A 16,619-nucleotide genomic window follows, 5' to 3' on the forward strand; every position below is an offset into this window, starting at 1 on the left:
CTGGTATTTTTTTTTAATCCTAATATTAATATCAAGTGGTTTTAAAATAGGATAGCTGCTTTGTGACAAAGCTGCTTTATGTTATTTCTGAGGCCCTATAGATAGAAGAACAACTATACGTAATGGCAGCACAAGGACTAGAAACACCACCAGGCAGTATGAACTGGTTGAATTTGAGTTCCTTTGGGTCTGGAAACAGCGCAAGCGTGTACCTTCTCTAAGTGGCATTTCTAGATTAGCAAGCTATTAAAATTAAAAATCAGGTCTCCCCTAACATGGGGATTGCCACATCGCACTTTATTGTGCAGCCTCCACCTGCCCACAGCTTTACTCTCCTTCAGAAAACTTACCTCACGAGGAAAAGCTGATGAACATACATCCAAGTACAAAAAGATCTTCTTTCACAATGTAGACAAGGCTTAATGTATTGTCTTATCACTGTTTTTGTATTTCAGCATCTATTTCTCTCATCTAGGATGAATTTAATTTTACTAGTAATTCTTCCTGAAGCAAAGTAGTTTTGATACATTTTTGGAGGAGGATGCTTTACTATGCAAAGGATTTATTTTATTCCTTTTACACCTTCCAATTTTACTGTATAGTAGCAAGAGGATGGAGGGAGGTGAGGAGCAAAAACTACTCTTAAAGTCCTCACGCTTCCAGTGTGGTGTGATGCAACTCCAGATGACTGTTCAGGTTGTGATATTCGGCTGACCATCAGTCTCATTAGCAGTTGATTTGCCCAGGTTATTCCAAGTGCTGGAGAGACTCTGTTATCCACTGCGCTGTAAAGAAAGCATTACAGGTTTCTGCATGTACGAATTTAATATGAAACATCTTCACTTCTGTTGCAACAAAATTACACTGGAAGAAATGATCTGCTGTTTCTATATTTACTGTTATTTGCTATATTTAAAACAATAGGTCTTGGAAGACAGAGATTACAGGGTATACTCACAAAACTATACGCTAGGCTCTCTCTATAGCAAGGTAACAACTGGAAGACAAATGCTTCCATACAGAGTAATTCAGTCGTTCTTCCAACTACAGCCATGGTGAATACCCGCCTCTGTCTTGACAGGTCCCTCTTGTGATAGGAAAATAGCCATAGAAAAATGGTTGAACTTTAACTATTTGAAGTAACTGTTGGCCCCGGATTCCATTTGAAGGTATATTTAGAAGTGTTGGGTAGATGTAACATGAACTTTAAGTATTTGAAGTGTGTAACTGTTGGCCCCGGATTCCATTTGAAGGTATATTTAGAAGTGTTGGGTAGATGTAACATCGCGTACGTACTACTTTCAACCCAAAGTTTAAAACAATTTTTTTTCCTGGAAAAAATACAATCTCTCCAGTAAAAGAATTACAGGATAACCAGGGAAAAAAACCTGAACCTTATCCTTGTTCTGTGTCAGTTTCTGAATCTGACGACATAACTAACTCCTCACAAAAACACATTTATGTAGCACCTAGCTTACCTAGTAAATCAAGATTATAGTTAGGATTAAAACAACAAATATGTCAAATGTGGTGTCAAAAGATCCTCTTTTTTTTCTTAAGCAACTAACAAAACCAACCCATAAGGTTTGGTTGCCTTTTTTTTTTTTAAGCAGACAGAAAATGCACTTCATTATATCAAAGACAAAAAGAGATGCAAAAATACTCTTGTGTAAATCAGTATACCAGCCATTAACTCCAGAGAATTTTTCCCCCTAACTTGCTGATTAGGGATTACCACTAAGTGTATATGACAGTTTCTTCCACTTTACAGCACATTCATTACTGCTGATCTCCAGCAAATAGAGCGTTGCTGGGTAAATACACTACTGCTCTTAATACGCTCCGGTAGTTTATATTGGACTTAGAAAAATATAGTCGCTAAATGCTGCTGTGTATGACATCATTGTTACATTTCTGTTGGGGACAACTTACCTACAACTGCACTGAGCAGCTTCTGACTCGCTCACTGCATCGGTCACCTAAAGCCAAAAAACAACGTTTGAAGTTGACCTGTAGTTTTATGCATTTGTTTTTAGCAAACAGAGGGTAGGGAAGGGAACGAAGCCAAGAAAATCCAAGTTATTGGATCACATATTAAGCCAAGTTAGAAAACCCTTATTCTTTCAAGGCAAACTAAAAGGGAGTTGTGAAGTATTATCTGAGTTTACAGTGCTACAACAATTTAGCTAGCTACAACTTACACAAATTTAACTAGTACTAGGTGCTTAATTTGTTTAAGGGACCAAAAAAAAAAAAAGGCAAGCAAAAAACCACACACATCATACACACAAAACTGTTCCAATGCTGTATCTGTAGATAAAAGGTACTGAAGCCCAAACCTCCAAAAGGTGTCCTGTTCTCGATGATTTCACTACCTTTCAAGGCCTGCTTAATGGAGCAGTTTGCCTTTGACTACAACCTAGAAAAATCCACACCTCTGGACTCCCTCTGTTGTCTTCTAATGTCACGATTCTTCCACACAAGTTCTTCACAAAGTACAGCAGATTAAGTTATAGGTACTTCTCTAAATATAACTTACAGAATGGATTACTTTACAGCCATAATCTTCCTCAATGTTCTTATAGTCACAGTTTATTTCTGTAACTACAGACTTGATGTAATGAGTCACCTTCCATTAGAATACAGTCTTGAAGGACCCTTTGTTAGCAAATGGTCAGACTGTTGTCATTCAGCGTCAGGCAGTGACCTCATCTATCGTGAGCCAGCACCAAAGTAAAACTGCCATCATGGGAAGGCAGATCTAAGCAGCTCTCTTAAATCGCTCTTTTCTCTCTCTCGTGCTGAACCATTCCAAAATAGAGACCGGATACATCTCGACTTCTCTTACGCTTAAATCAGATCTTCTTTTGCCTGCTAGATGGGCTCTCAAAACCCCCAGGAAAAAGGCAGACAGCCCCCAGAAGCTAGCCAAGGAACTTGACTCTATTGGTTGACTTCATAGCATAAATGCTGAAACATGAAAACCTTTGCTTAACAAAGAGCAAAATCCAAACCGTGCTTCCCAAGGAGAGCAAATTGTCTCTACTAATACCAAAATTCAGAAAGCAGTTACAGGAAATCTCAGTTATCCTTAAAAGCTAGCTGACCCCATGAAAGATTATGTAAGAAAAAGTTGGTTAAAAAATTAGGAGTAACTCAAGGCTGAAATTTAAATCCTACTGAATCTTAATGGGAATCTTACTGAAAATAAAGACACCGTGCATGCCTGAAAGCTGTTCAAATTACTGCTATGTATGGATTCCAATACACTCCCTTCCAGTTATGGTAGTAAACATAAGGTTTTACACACTGCCCATTCTGTAGTTCCAGAACTCCTCCTAGGGAACAGAAACAAATCAAACAAGTAACAGTTGACTTGATGTTTCTAGAACCTCTTTCTTCCTGATACAAAATTATTTTTGTTTGTGACTTAAGTTCAACTTTTCTCCCTATCCCTTTTCTTCTGTTGCGAGAAGGAACCCTCAGGGCTGAGTACTTACTCATTTGATGGAAGGGCCTTCCGGAAAGGATGTTTCCCAACAGTGGCCTGCCTGCACATTTACTTTCCCCTTTCTCAGGCTGCATTCCAAGTGTGAATGCTTCTTCTCCAGCATTCATATGCTCCTTTGATTTGTGATTAGACTAAGAGCAGTGGCATGCTGCTTCTACAGGATAGAAGTAGCATCTTGTCTAGTTTTCTCAAAAGAATATTCTTTTTGACTAGTATCATTGTGCCCTTTTTTTGGTTCAGCTTGAGTCAGCTTGCATGCATTCTAATGCTTTAGTAATCTCAGCAGTTACACAAAAATGCTGAGCTTCACAAAAATGCAGCAACGTCCCTGGTGTTTCACTGTCTCCTGCATATGGGGAATATAACTGTGCATGCAGAGTTCCCAGAGCAATCCTGCTGGCGATGGCATTTGAAGCTAGTGTTAAGAAAGAACTGTTATTTCAGTTCGATGCTTTGTGCAGTTGCTATACGTATCTATTTTTGTTAGCTTTAATGGACAACCTTTGAGAGCATTAAGAGTCTATAAAAGATCGAATGACATTCTTAAACTTTGAGAAGTTAAAATTTACTAATTTCAAGTACACCAGTTTAAGGGAACTTCAGTTTCCATCAATCATTAATACTAGTTGACAGTGTTAAATACAACACCAAGAAATCTGCCTACACAGACTTCCTCCCCGCCCCAGCCATTTATTAAATGGTCCCTATAAAATGAGAAGCCATTTTGGTGTCATACCTGATTAATGCACATTATTGGAGTCCTGAATCTAGTGCTTAAACTGTGAAGCTGTGCTCCAAATGTCTGCAAATACCGAGCCTTCATAACAGAATCTGAAACTCCAAATTCGCATCGAAACAAAGCAGCAATAGAGTCTATGACCACCAACCGCACCATGCCTCTTGTGAGCAGTAGGGAAATCCGTTTAGTAATGCAGTTGTGAAAGGTATCCTACCACAAAATACAAACAGCCAGCATTAAAACAGTTCAAATAACTGTTTGTAAAATCAAGATAGTAACTACAGATACCGTCGCTGAAACACAAGCTGATGGGAGTTTCTAATCATAAAGTGAGTTTGAGGATCTTTAAGTCTCACTAGTAACCATTTTTCGCAAGTGTCTTGTGGTTTTTACCTTAAGAAAAAAATAAAGACCAAACTGCAGCGTACAGTTATCTGCAGCTCTGACTTAAATCAATTATGTACCGACATTTCAAAATCTCAAGAATGCAATACTACAACCCTGAACCATTCCTATTTTGCAGGAGTGGTTCTCACTGAAACACCAACGACTCGAGACTAGCATTAAATATTCAAAACAGAAGTTAGAGACTATGCTGCTGTTCCACTATGACATATTAACAGTAAAATACATAGTTGCTACATCAAATCCGTATTGATCAAGAATCTTATAAACATGAGTAGCTGCAACTTATATCCTCCCTATTAAAAGGTTTACTAATTGAATATTTTGAAGTCACCGAACATTTCAATTGCAGGAAGTTTAACTACCAAATATTTTGTAGGGTGCAACTTCTACCACATAAGAATAATCGTATTAGTCAGATGAAAGGTCCTTGTAGCTCAGTATCTTGTCTTTATCAGAGTGGTCTACAGCAGCCGAGTAAACAGGAGAACAAGCTCACAGTGATAATCTCAGCTTCTGGCCATCAGAAATTTCAACGTTGGCAAAAAAAGCAATAATTTGAGAGTTGCAGTTCTTCTGATTGGTGCCACTCTTTACATCTAAATAGAGGTTCACAGCTAAGAGCTTACACGCATCCAGAGTTACATATAATATCCTCCAGCATTTCACAGCTTTTAAAACTAAATTGTAATTCTCAAGTCTGAATTACAGTAAGATCTATTCTACTAAATGAGCTGCTTTTTACAAAATAAGTAATATTATAATATCAAAGCCTTTTTTTTTTTTCTTTTCTTTCTTCTTCTTCAAACTGAGGGGAAAAAATTACTCCGAAGAATATATGACTGCTTTCATTCTGGAAAATGGAATTTTTTTGTTTCACTTACTGGTACATCTACATGAAACTACGCTGCACTTCAAACACTTCAGTGTTTGTATGTGGTCCTTCTGTTTGTACAAGACTCATTCTTTTCAAGTGACTACACGAACAACTGGATTCTTCAGAATGAAGCAAGTCAAAAAAATTTTGATGTGAAAGAAAATACAGAACATAATTGTGATTTGGGTTTCTCCTTCAGTTGCTATAATCTGCCTATCTCTATATAGCAATGCATGCTATGTATATGGATACACACACACTGAATCTATATATAGCAATATATGACTTGTAATAAGCTATTGTGCAGTTGCTGGACTTAACCAGTGAATGTTTTACTTTTAAGGGTATTTTAGAGAGATGTACATACTATTATAGGGCGATTCTCTCCTTTTTACAATAACATAACTCTGTAGTTTCCAGAAACTACAATTAGAACTGTAATTAATATTGCCAATGAAAGGGACACGGAAAAGGTAGCTTAGCTGCTGCCTGGACCACACAGTGAATAAGTGGCAAGCATACCAATGTACAAGATCTTCTTACACGCTTGCAAACTATGATTAAAAAACCCCAACAATTGGAACGATTTAACAAGTGCTACTTTCAAGCCTTAGAGAAAACAGAACTCCTGACGTTCTATCAATAAAAAGCATATTCATGGGTACTTAAGAAAACGCACAAAAATGTGGGTTTACAAGGCAAGAATACAGTACTGAAGTTTGTAACTTTTCCCCTCCAGTTCTACAATGACATCTTACAGGCAGAGGGGCAAGACAGCTGCACTGCTGTGGCTACGCTGTGCCATTACCTATTCCAGGCATCATTTTTCGTACCCTTTCCTCCTATCTGCTTAAATTGCAGTGTAACACCAGAGTTGTTAAACTGCAAGTTAGTCAGGATACACACCACCTTTTGCATATGTATTTATATCCTGTCTCCAAACCCAACGAAGATCTCCCTAGGAGCTGCAGTAAAACTAGTAGCAATAAGTCTACTAAATTTAATAAACATAATGACTTACAAAAATCCACGACGTGATTCATTCTAAAAAATATTAATATTTATCTTTTAATATCTTTCATAATAAAACACTGTAATAGACAGTTCTCTAACAGCAAATTGCAGAGATTATTCCGTTACAGATCTCAGTTCACTTTTAGCCTTTTGAAAGGTCTCCTGTATCAAAAAACCCCTGTGGTTACCGGGTTATAATGTAATAATTATGCATTCTTAATTTGTGCCACTACTTACTAGGTCTGCTGCATGCTCAACAAAAATACTGTTTCCAAATTTGATCTTCTGTATGATTTCAGCTGGAACATCTGCACGCAGCTTATGTTGTTGATCTATGAGTTGCTGCAAACGTTTACTTGGGAATACATCTTCTGTACAAATGTAGACAGCTCCTGTAATCAAGGAAACCACCTCTAATATTACCACAGGGCTCTTACACATACAGTTTTCTTAGCAGCACAAAAATAAAATAATGCATTCTGCACTCAAAAGCTAGACATACGTACCTGGAAATTCATGTTACTTTTTTTTTTGCAGCCATATTGAGTCAGTGATGAACAACAAAAACAAACCACTCCTATGACTTTCCTGTAGTTACCAGGTCCTTGTTTTGGTGCCTGCTGACACAATTGGATTTTTATACTCTCCACTAGATGATTCTCATTTTGCACAGCTGCAGAACACCTGACCACCTAACTTGGGTGATTACGAGTATTGTCATTTATCCAACCCACAAATAGAGCGATACTGCATAGTTTGCCTGTTTTGGTCAGAAATCCAAAACACAGCACTACGCTATGCAGAAAATTAACTATCCCAGCCAAAACCCGTACAACTAGTATTTAGATTAACTTCACTCACTGTTTTCAAGTTTCTTGTTTTTAAATTTACATATGGAGGGTACTTATTGCCACAATTTGTAAGGCAGTTTAAAGAGGATCACTCATCCAATCCAGTCCAATTAACTCTTCCTGAAAATGGCAGATTAGATAAAAAGCATTATACTTCAATCACGTTACTGTGAGTAATGCCTATATATTTTTACTGTGGTTTCTGGTTAACAAGTATGCATTACTGCAGAGAAAATTAGCCATACACATCAAAGATGTCAGGGAAAGAAAACACAAATACATACACAGTCTTACTTTTAAATAGTCAGAAAGCTATCAGGTAAAGCAAAAAAATTTACCCATGCCCACTAATTAAAAAAATCGTCTTTGACAGGTGAGAATTAAACACCTTCCTCAATTATTAACACATGGAAAAATACTTCACCATCATCCACGCCTTCCATAGGAGGTACTGAAGTGTTTCCACAATTTCTATTTCCATTCTACCTAATAACAGGTTCAAATTATACTTTGGCTCCTTTTTACTTTCCTTGGCCCTGAGAGCCAATAGCATTTATCACTTGAATATTCAGTCTCCATTCTTAATTCCCCGATTTCATTATGATGAAATTCTCTGACTTATGTCAGAGAGAACTGAGGGTTGTTAGCAGTTTACAACATTTCACAGTGAATAACGACCACAATAAAGCATTAGTGATCAGAGCAGTCATGATCTGATCACGATTCCTGAACTACAACATATAAAAAACTAAGTTGAATCATGAATATTTTCTGTACTTTTCCCACTTTTTTTCCTAGCATTTGAGTGGATGAATTCTGAATTTTAAACTGCGGACATGAATGCTGTCTTTGATAATTACGACAACTGAAGTCATATGCAATACCTGTAGACACAAATGAGCACATATACAAATTTCCATCAGGAAAGAAGGAAAATTTAAAAAAAAAAAAAAAGAGAAAAAGAGAAAATGAGTCCACAGTTTCTTGAATCCATTAAGTTCACAGTGACATCAGCAACTTGTTGAATACTATCTGAACCTGTATGAAGCTCAGGCAAGGAAAACACAGTAAACTATTAATTACATCACTTAATTGCTTAAGGTTTTTTAAATAGCTAATTATTAAACAGGTGAACCTTAACTCTCTTGACTATTTCCCTAGGTTAATTTCTCCTAATTGGACTAGCTTTCATATCGCTCTCCAACTTGACAGTGACAGCTGAGTATCAAGCAGGCAGGTGAGTATCTTCACTAAGGGCAGTTCATACATTCCTAATCAGATTTTCAGTTTCACAATTTCTGAAAAGCCACTAAGTCAAGAAAAATTTCTAATCACAAATTTGACATTATGTATATCTAGCACCAATACTCACTCAGATAAGCCAATTATGTCTTGCAACATTTACACCACAAAACTGAAAATCATTATGGTGCAAATTCAAAACCAAGTAAACAAACAAAGAAATAAAGAAAACCCACCATGACAGGCAGCTTCCTTAAGTCCATGTGGTTTCTGAATTTCACACTAACAAAAGCTATGCTAACTTGTGTTAGAATACTAACTTAACAGTTCCTAAAGTAAAACATTCTGGACTTTTCAACTACCGTTCTTATTCACAACTGATTGCCTTTTGCACAACATTGCCTAATTCTGAAAGACAGGGATTTCTTTACCATGAACGCTGGCTTACAGAGAAATCATCTGCTTTCTAAAAGTCAGACCTGCCTTAAGCAGCATGTCCCTTGCCCTCTCCTTGGTTTACTTAAAAAGGATGGAATGTCCATTACTTGAGACTTCACAGTTGTTGTTTTTTCAAATGCAGATTTCCATTTCTAGATAGATCGGTGCTCCATTGATTATCTAATTGTATTTCGATCCAGAGTTACTGCAACATTCAAGGCATTTCAAAACAGAAAACCTGAGAAACTTGCTGAAAAAATAAGTTTTCTCCAAAATTAACTTATCTGTAGAAAAAGAAACGTAAAATTATCCTAAAGATCTTATTTGCAGATAATTTCAGTACAGTAATAAGAACAGTGATAGGAACAAACACAAGGCAAAAGCAGAAGAATATAAAACGAACAAGCAATCTTACTGTATTACAAACATATATGCAACTGTGGCCCAGTTTCACATTTATACCTGATGAACAAGTAAATCAAGGCAAACAAGGTAATCCTACAGCTGTAATACCTGTAGGCAAAAAAGAACAGCTGGAGAAGCAAAAATCTGGTCCTCTGCTCCACTGGCTCAGCAACCTAGATTTAAAATTCCTGATCAATAGATACTACCGTCTTCATAAAATCATGACGGCAATTTTAAAGTTCAAGTGAACACATTTATTCAGGTTAATTTTTTTTAGTGAAACACTTGTAAAAGAAAGATCAAGAAGATTAATTCCTTCTTAAGAACAGTTCTACTTCATAGACTATTTCCTGCCTCAGTTCAGTTTTGCAAATACCAGCATTCAGTCACCTGCCTATCTTCTACTCAGCTGTAACGCTTCTTTGACACCAATTAAAGCAGATAATGTACTCCAGGTACATAACTGGTCCATTTGTGATTTCTCCAAAATATACAGTGGGCCAACCCTATTTTTTTTTTTCTTTAAGTGCTGCTCATTTCACAAAACAATAATGTAATTTTCATCTTGAACTTTAAGAGAGCTAAGCCACATAAAATATATCAGATGAGCTTTGCCTTGGCTTAAAATTTGAGTTTTACAGTACAACGGGAGTGGCACTTTCTCCTACTGGACCTTCATCAAGCCTCTTCAGCTTTTGTTTGTGCTCTTCAGTTTGAGCCACAATGAAACATTTGATTAATGAGAATACACACCCGTGCATTAAAAATACAGGAGGTGCTTCATAGCAAAGTTACAAGGGCTAGAAGAGATTGACAAATAACTAAACTCAGTATTAAAGACCGATGCCTAATTTTGAGGCAAAAGCACTTAATATTCACATATCTTTAAAGATAAGTGAATTGTCATAACCTAAATAAAAAGAGGAGACTAGTACAACACAAACAGAAAAGCCTATGGCATCGTGCTATTTACAGTTTATTAGGAAGCTGTCAACACTAACAGCAAGTCAAGAGTCAGGGTAGTTACCACTTCTGAGAAAGAAGCTGAGAGACACTCTTAGTAAGTCAGTCATCCCCAGGGATCTTACAGGCATCTTTCCTCACAGGTCCGCAAAAACCAAACAGAAACCAGCTACTTCACCAAATCCCAGTGCTTTACTGTTATTTAGGCTAATAAAATGCTATGCTGGTTGTTGACCAAAAACCACCCCAAACCCAAACAAACAAAGAGGAAAAAAAAAAACAATAAAAAACCCCACCCTCAAAGACGGATGAATTTTGAGTCCTATGAACATAATCTGTCATGCACCAAACCAGCTTGTTACCAGGAGTCAGTAGCAAGCATTTTTTTCTAATTCAGAATTCTAATATGGATATGAATTTGTCACATTATATTCATGTATTACTTATGAATATGGGCATATAAAATAAATTCAGCCAACGTGATTAACCATAACTGACATTCTTAGAATGGCAGAAAGATAACCTCGAGGCAAAGGATGTCCTATTTTCTTTGTTTGCTGCCAACCTCCTAGCACTGAGAATCGTAAACAAGATTAGCACTAAGTCAAATGAAGTAAATACACCATAAATCCATACTGTCTAAAAAAAAAAAAATGTATTTCAACATCACCACCTAAGAGAAGGGAAGTTTCTAGCACTAAAAAAACCAAACCCACCCACCATAATTTTAAATCATTAGCAAAGTCTTAGCACTGAGATTAATCTTCTGTTGGTAGCACTAGACTTCTGTGATAGTTACTAAGCATTGTTGTTCTCCTCAAGTTTCCCAAAGAATAAAACTCCTCATACTTAACATAAGCTTTTAATTCCTGTATTTCTCATAAGAGATTCAACACAACCCTTATTTATAGACTGCAGAGAAATCAAGTTTCATTTTCTAAGTGCTATGCAAACAATATCTGCTGCTATGACTTTATGCAGTGTAACATATGGCAAGATACTACACGGAGTAAAGAACTGCAAGGATTAGGATTCCACCACTCCCTCAGCTCTCCAACTCCTGCAGCAGGGTATTTCCGCCTTCCATACCTTCAAGATCCTCAAAAGTTCTGTTCTCTCAGCTCCTCCAAAATGCTCTGGTTCTCTCACAAGAGCATTGATACGATGGCCAGACCATTCTACCCTGTCTTCCATGAAACACTTAGGAGTAGGTAGATGGGGAACACCGACATGACAAAGCAATCATAATAGCAGCGAGTGCTAGGTGCATAAGAAACAAGAACCATCTTCAAACACAAATAATGAAAAGACTTGCTATTTTGTAGCCCTATAAGGAAGACTGTAATCTGGTACAAGAGACAAGAGTGCCATTAGGATGTTTGGCACCTTCTTCTGTACTCCATTCTGGTTTGTTCCTTTCTTTCAGCATAAATAGAGAGAAACGTTGGGGCATGAATAAAAATGGATTTGCATTCAAACTATTTGCAGCAGTTAGCAGCAACACACGAAGGAATCAAACAACATATATTTGCTTCTGCTCTCATTAATGACGTACTTAAAGCAAAGTAATGTAAGCGACAGGCTAATTACTACCATTTAAGCAACATCTTCATTTGGACATTCCATAATTTTTCCACATGGGTGGATACAGCACAAGAAATAATTAAGTTTCCCCACAACAAACCACTGAGCTGCCAAATTAAACCCAGCACTGCATAGAAGGAAGAGCAAGATCACAGCCAAAACACACCTAAGGCAGACTACTAGGACACTGAATTCTCAGAAGTGACACAAATTTCCTCCCTTTCTAAGACAGCGTCTTATACTCCAAAGAAAATATTAGAAGTCAGATTAATGTGACAGACAGTTAAAAAAACCCCAGCAAACTATACACAAATCAATGAATAAACCTACATACTTTGGCAAAACCAGGAAAATTGCAGGTACAAAACAATGTTAACTTTCTTCAGTTAGATTTCCATCAATTTTACTCTGTAAATCACTCCAATTATTGTTATCAAACTAAATATTCTTCAAAATTTGAAACCCCCAACTAGGGAATATCTACCCAAGATGTTTGTGGAAAATTAGCTGACAAGCTGTTTTGCTGTGGTTGTTACCTGAGGAGTCAGTAAGTACATATGAAAGCAATGCTTTTCATATATTGTTTGCATGTGTGTCTAGTTTAACCCACAGTGGCAGGCAGGTAAACAACAGACAACAGTAATCTTGTATTAAATTATGTTGCTATGCAGGGCATGTGCACAGCATGCTCTTCTCTCTATAAAGATGCATTATTAACTAACTAGCTTCTTACTAATGCTATTGCAGAAGGATAAGACATGCACTGAATACGTCCAGCTACTTCAATACACTGATGATGTTCTTAAAGACAGTATATTCCCCCAAATGGCAAATTAATCAATATTTACATTTCAGTACTTACCAGACTCTAATCCACCATATTTGTAAGGATACTGCACACAAAGGCACAGTTGTAAACTAATCTGAGTCTTCCCAGCAGAACTTTCCCCGGCAAGTTCTGTGATTCCCACTAAAGGAATGCCACCTCTTAACAAGTTATCTAGTACTGAACATCCTAGGCTTAGCTTCTGGTGTTGGGAGGTGAGGTGGTCTTCATCCTGGTAGAGCTGAAGTGCTGCAGGGTTTTGGATTTTTTTTAAATGATTAAAAAGAAAAAGGGAAAAAAAGGAAAAAGAAAAAAGGAGTTTCATTTAGTATCTTTCTAACACACCACGATACAAAATAGAGGCTGTATACCAGGTTTATATCTTCAAGGGATGCTTTCTTTGTTGATAGGAAATTTTTCTAATTCAGCCTGCTCTTCCCCACCTCCCTTTCCCCACAGGGCCTGCTAACTGAATGCCTGTTCAAAAGTTTACACTGAGGCCTTTCCTCCTCTCAAACTTTTTTTTCCTTTCTCTGCCTCTAAGGAGTCTCCACGGAAAGCTACACTCTGGGAAAATATTGCCAGCAAGGTTCAAGCACAGCAATTATGGAAATGGAAAGCTATAGGAGACTATGAAACACTGTACCAGGCATCTGGCCAAGGCCTGAAGATATATGCAAATCGTAAGAAAATAAATTCTAAAAGTACAGAGCTGCCATGAAGCGTTTGTACAGGAGGAGCTATTAGGTCCTGCTTGGTTTGGAATGAAGTGTTTATATCAAATCAGTTCACAATATGTAAGTTTTTCAACTAGTCCAAAAGGGAGAGGGAATCTTTTTTTCCTCTAATCAAGTTTTCCAGACTGGAGAATCATTTTGTCCTGTTTCAGGCAGGCTTGATCCTGAAGAATGACACCCATCCACTTCCATCTACCTTCAAGGTCTCAGAGGGGCTGTCCTTAGGATAGCTAAATAATTCCCTACAGCATAACAAAAACACTTGCGTTTTCATTTTGAGAATCACATTACTGTGTCAATGAGGAGCTGAAACCTTATTTTCTCCCAGTGACAGTATTTTAAGATTTAAACAGAATGGGGGTTTTTGTATCGACTATATTACCTGTAAGCATACTATTTCTCCTCAGCGTGCGAGAGACTGTTTTCAGTAAGCACTGTATATCTGCACTGGACAGTTTCATCAATCTTTGCAAGTCCGCTCCAGAAAGATTTAAAATCTCTTTTATTGATTTTATGTCAGCTGAAATTAGAATAATTTTTATAAATACTTTTGGCTGGATTACAGGCTTATGCACAAAAGAAAAAGTTTTCCCACTTTCTGCTAATCATTTACTTGAAGTTTATCTGCACTGCATTCTTGTAAGCAGGGCAGGCAACGTATACTTCCAATGTATCAACACACGCTATAAAAATTGTTTGGAAAATTATTATTGGAGCATGGGGAAAAGCCATCACTTCTGATTACTCAAAAAACTTGCTTATGAAATAATTACAGTCCTAAAATGTTACTGTATATCTATACGCTTACACCCACAAACACGCAATTATGTAAAGGAAGACACTATGGTGACAGATCTATTAGCGAGACATTAGCAAATTAAGTTACCTTTCTTAAGGGCAACAATTACTTTAGGGTTCAAGTCAAACTGGTCCCAGTCCATTTCCTGATACAGCACCGGAGTGAATTATCTGTTATTAAAGTGGCTTTTATCAGATATACATGCAACAAAAAATTAAGCATCATTCAACGTGAAAAGTTTGTAGAAATACTCTTTTTTATTTTTTAACAATCTATTTATCAGTTATCTTAGAAAAATAACAAGGATTCAGCACATTGGCAGAAGTCTTCTCAGATGGCTGTTTACATATATGCTATTAAAGGGGTCAACTAATAATAGTGCAGTCAAGAATTACTAGTAATTTTAATTGCTTGTAATTCTGCACAGTGCTTTTGCTCTGGATTGAAGCTCGCAAATATGTTGGACAGTTATTTCTAACCTGCCACCCTTTACATGAGCTTTTCATTTTCAAATAGAAAAAAGATCTCATGCACGTGCAATTTGGAATGATCCAGGACTATTCATACATTGGATAGTCAAATATATCCTGATTAGCTAAAAGCAAATTTAGTACTAAAACATTAAAATCGGTTTGTTTCTTAGAACATTAAACACTTTTTAATACTTTCATCTAAAACACAATACTTTAGCTGCCTAGATGAGTACTGTGGGGTTTGTTACTATTATTCAGATCATCTTTATGAAGGATTGCAGCAGACACTTAAGAGTTATATAAGAATATATGACTTAATGAACAATCCCTTTTTTAACATGGGGGAGGAGAGGTTGCCATGGGTCCTGACAACAGAACGAATGCAGGAGAAGAAACAGTTATTTTAAAGCCACACCTCTTTAAAGCAAGATTCTGAGCAGAGTCGTTAGTCGAAACTTACTGAAATCAATCATGACTATGACGACCTTTGACTGCAGGGACTCCAAACCGTTCTGTACGCTCCGCGCACACCGAGCCACTCCATTGCAGCCGGTGTTCGAGGCACTAGGACGAGAGGGAAACCACCAGGAGCGAATTACTGGAAAGCCAGGCGTGTCCCACGGACAAGGCACCGACCGAGGCCGCCCGGGTCTACCGCAGCCCACCCTGGCGCAGAGAAACGTGAGCGGCAACAGCCCCCCGCGGCCCGTTACTCAGAGGGGAGCGCGGTGAGGTGCGGCTGAGGGGGGAGCGGAGCAGCCGGCCCCCCCCCGGCCCGCCCCCCCCCCCCCCCCCCCCTTCCCCCCTTTACGACCCCCCTGCCAGAGCCGCCGCAAGAGGTCGTAGCCAATCGGCGAGCAGCTTGCCTGCGACGTCGCTAGTCACAGGCCAATCAAAACTCCTCAAAGCGACCACTCCGGCAGAACAGCCAATGGCAGGGCGCTGCTCAAGGGGCGGGCGAGACGCTTTTCGCCCCGGTAACGATCTCTTCCGCGGAGGCTGGACGGGGAGCGGCGGGGGAGAGGAGTGTTCGCCACTGCCGGCGGTGGCACAAGCGGCCCGGTGGGCCCTTCGGGGCGGGCGCTGCCCCCCCAGCCACGGAGCTTCCGCAGATCCGCTCCTCGAGGCCGCGGCCAGCTGAGCCCATCCCCTACGCGGCCCTGCTCGCTGATTGGCTATCCCGCTTCCTCGAACGCGGAGTACGGGGCCGTGACTGAGACGCGCACTCCCTTCGTTTCCGGGTTGCGGGGCCGGCGATTCCCGTTGCGCATGCGCCTCGCGCGCCCAAAGGGGTGGGGAAGGAATAACATGCCAGCCTTACACCCCAAGCGATACGGGATTGGCTGGGAAGTCCGGAGCCAGTGTTCTATTGGGCGTTTGGAGCTGGTGGGCGGGGTCTGGCGGCTCGCTGCCTTCTATTGGCCTCGCACCGTGCCCGTTCCGAAGGGCCCAGGCGGCCATTGGGTAGCGGCGCTGCCAGTCCCGAGGGGGCGAGGAGCGGTGGCGGAGTTTGAGGGGGAAGATGTCGGGCTGTGAGGCCCGCGACGCCAAGAAGCTGGTGCGCTCGCCCAGCGGGCTGCGCATGGTGCCCGAGCACCGCTCTGCCCGCAGCCCCTTCGGCCTGGACGAGCCGCCCTGGGTGCCTGACAAGGAGGTATCGGTAGGGGCGGGTCGCCGCCCTTTCCTCGCCGGGGGGGGCTCCCCTGCGCGGAGACAGCCCCCGCTCGCGCGCTCCAACGGCTGCCCCCGGGGGGC

The 16,619-nt window shown here is 39.5% G+C and overlaps 2 protein-coding genes across 4 annotated transcripts in view; one reads left to right on the forward strand and one right to left on the reverse strand.

Annotated features, from left to right (window-relative positions):
• XRCC3 (X-ray repair cross complementing 3) lies at positions 1–15,509 on the reverse strand. Its single transcript, XM_009280877.2, has 8 exons — positions 15,325–15,509; positions 14,479–14,561; positions 13,975–14,112; positions 12,892–13,104; positions 6,784–6,938; positions 4,248–4,460; positions 1,933–1,979; positions 1–785 (listed from the first exon to the last, which is right to left on the reverse strand). Exons 2-8 carry the CDS (start codon positions 14,531–14,533, stop codon positions 563–565), a joined length of 1,044 nt encoding a protein of 347 aa, XP_009279152.1. The 5' UTR covers positions 14,534–14,561; positions 15,325–15,509; the 3' UTR covers positions 1–562.
• An 853-nt stretch (positions 15,510–16,362) lies between these two features.
• Positions 16,363–16,619, forward strand: part of ZFYVE21 (zinc finger FYVE-type containing 21) — a 16,962-nt gene continuing 16,705 nt past the window's right edge. For all 3 annotated transcript variants that reach the window (XM_009280879.1, XM_009280881.1, XM_019472470.1), the window contains exon 1: positions 16,363–16,518. In XM_009280879.1, coding sequence (XP_009279154.1) covers positions 16,387–16,518 — 132 coding nt within the window. In that variant the 5' untranslated portion in view covers positions 16,363–16,386. The remainder of the gene's footprint in view (positions 16,519–16,619) is intronic.

The sequence above is a fragment of the Aptenodytes forsteri genome, unplaced genomic scaffold (genome assembly GCF_000699145.1).
Source record: "Aptenodytes forsteri isolate BGI_AS27 unplaced genomic scaffold, ASM69914v1 Scaffold193, whole genome shotgun sequence".
In the NCBI taxonomy this organism is placed as follows: domain Eukaryota; kingdom Metazoa; phylum Chordata; class Aves; order Sphenisciformes; family Spheniscidae; genus Aptenodytes; species Aptenodytes forsteri.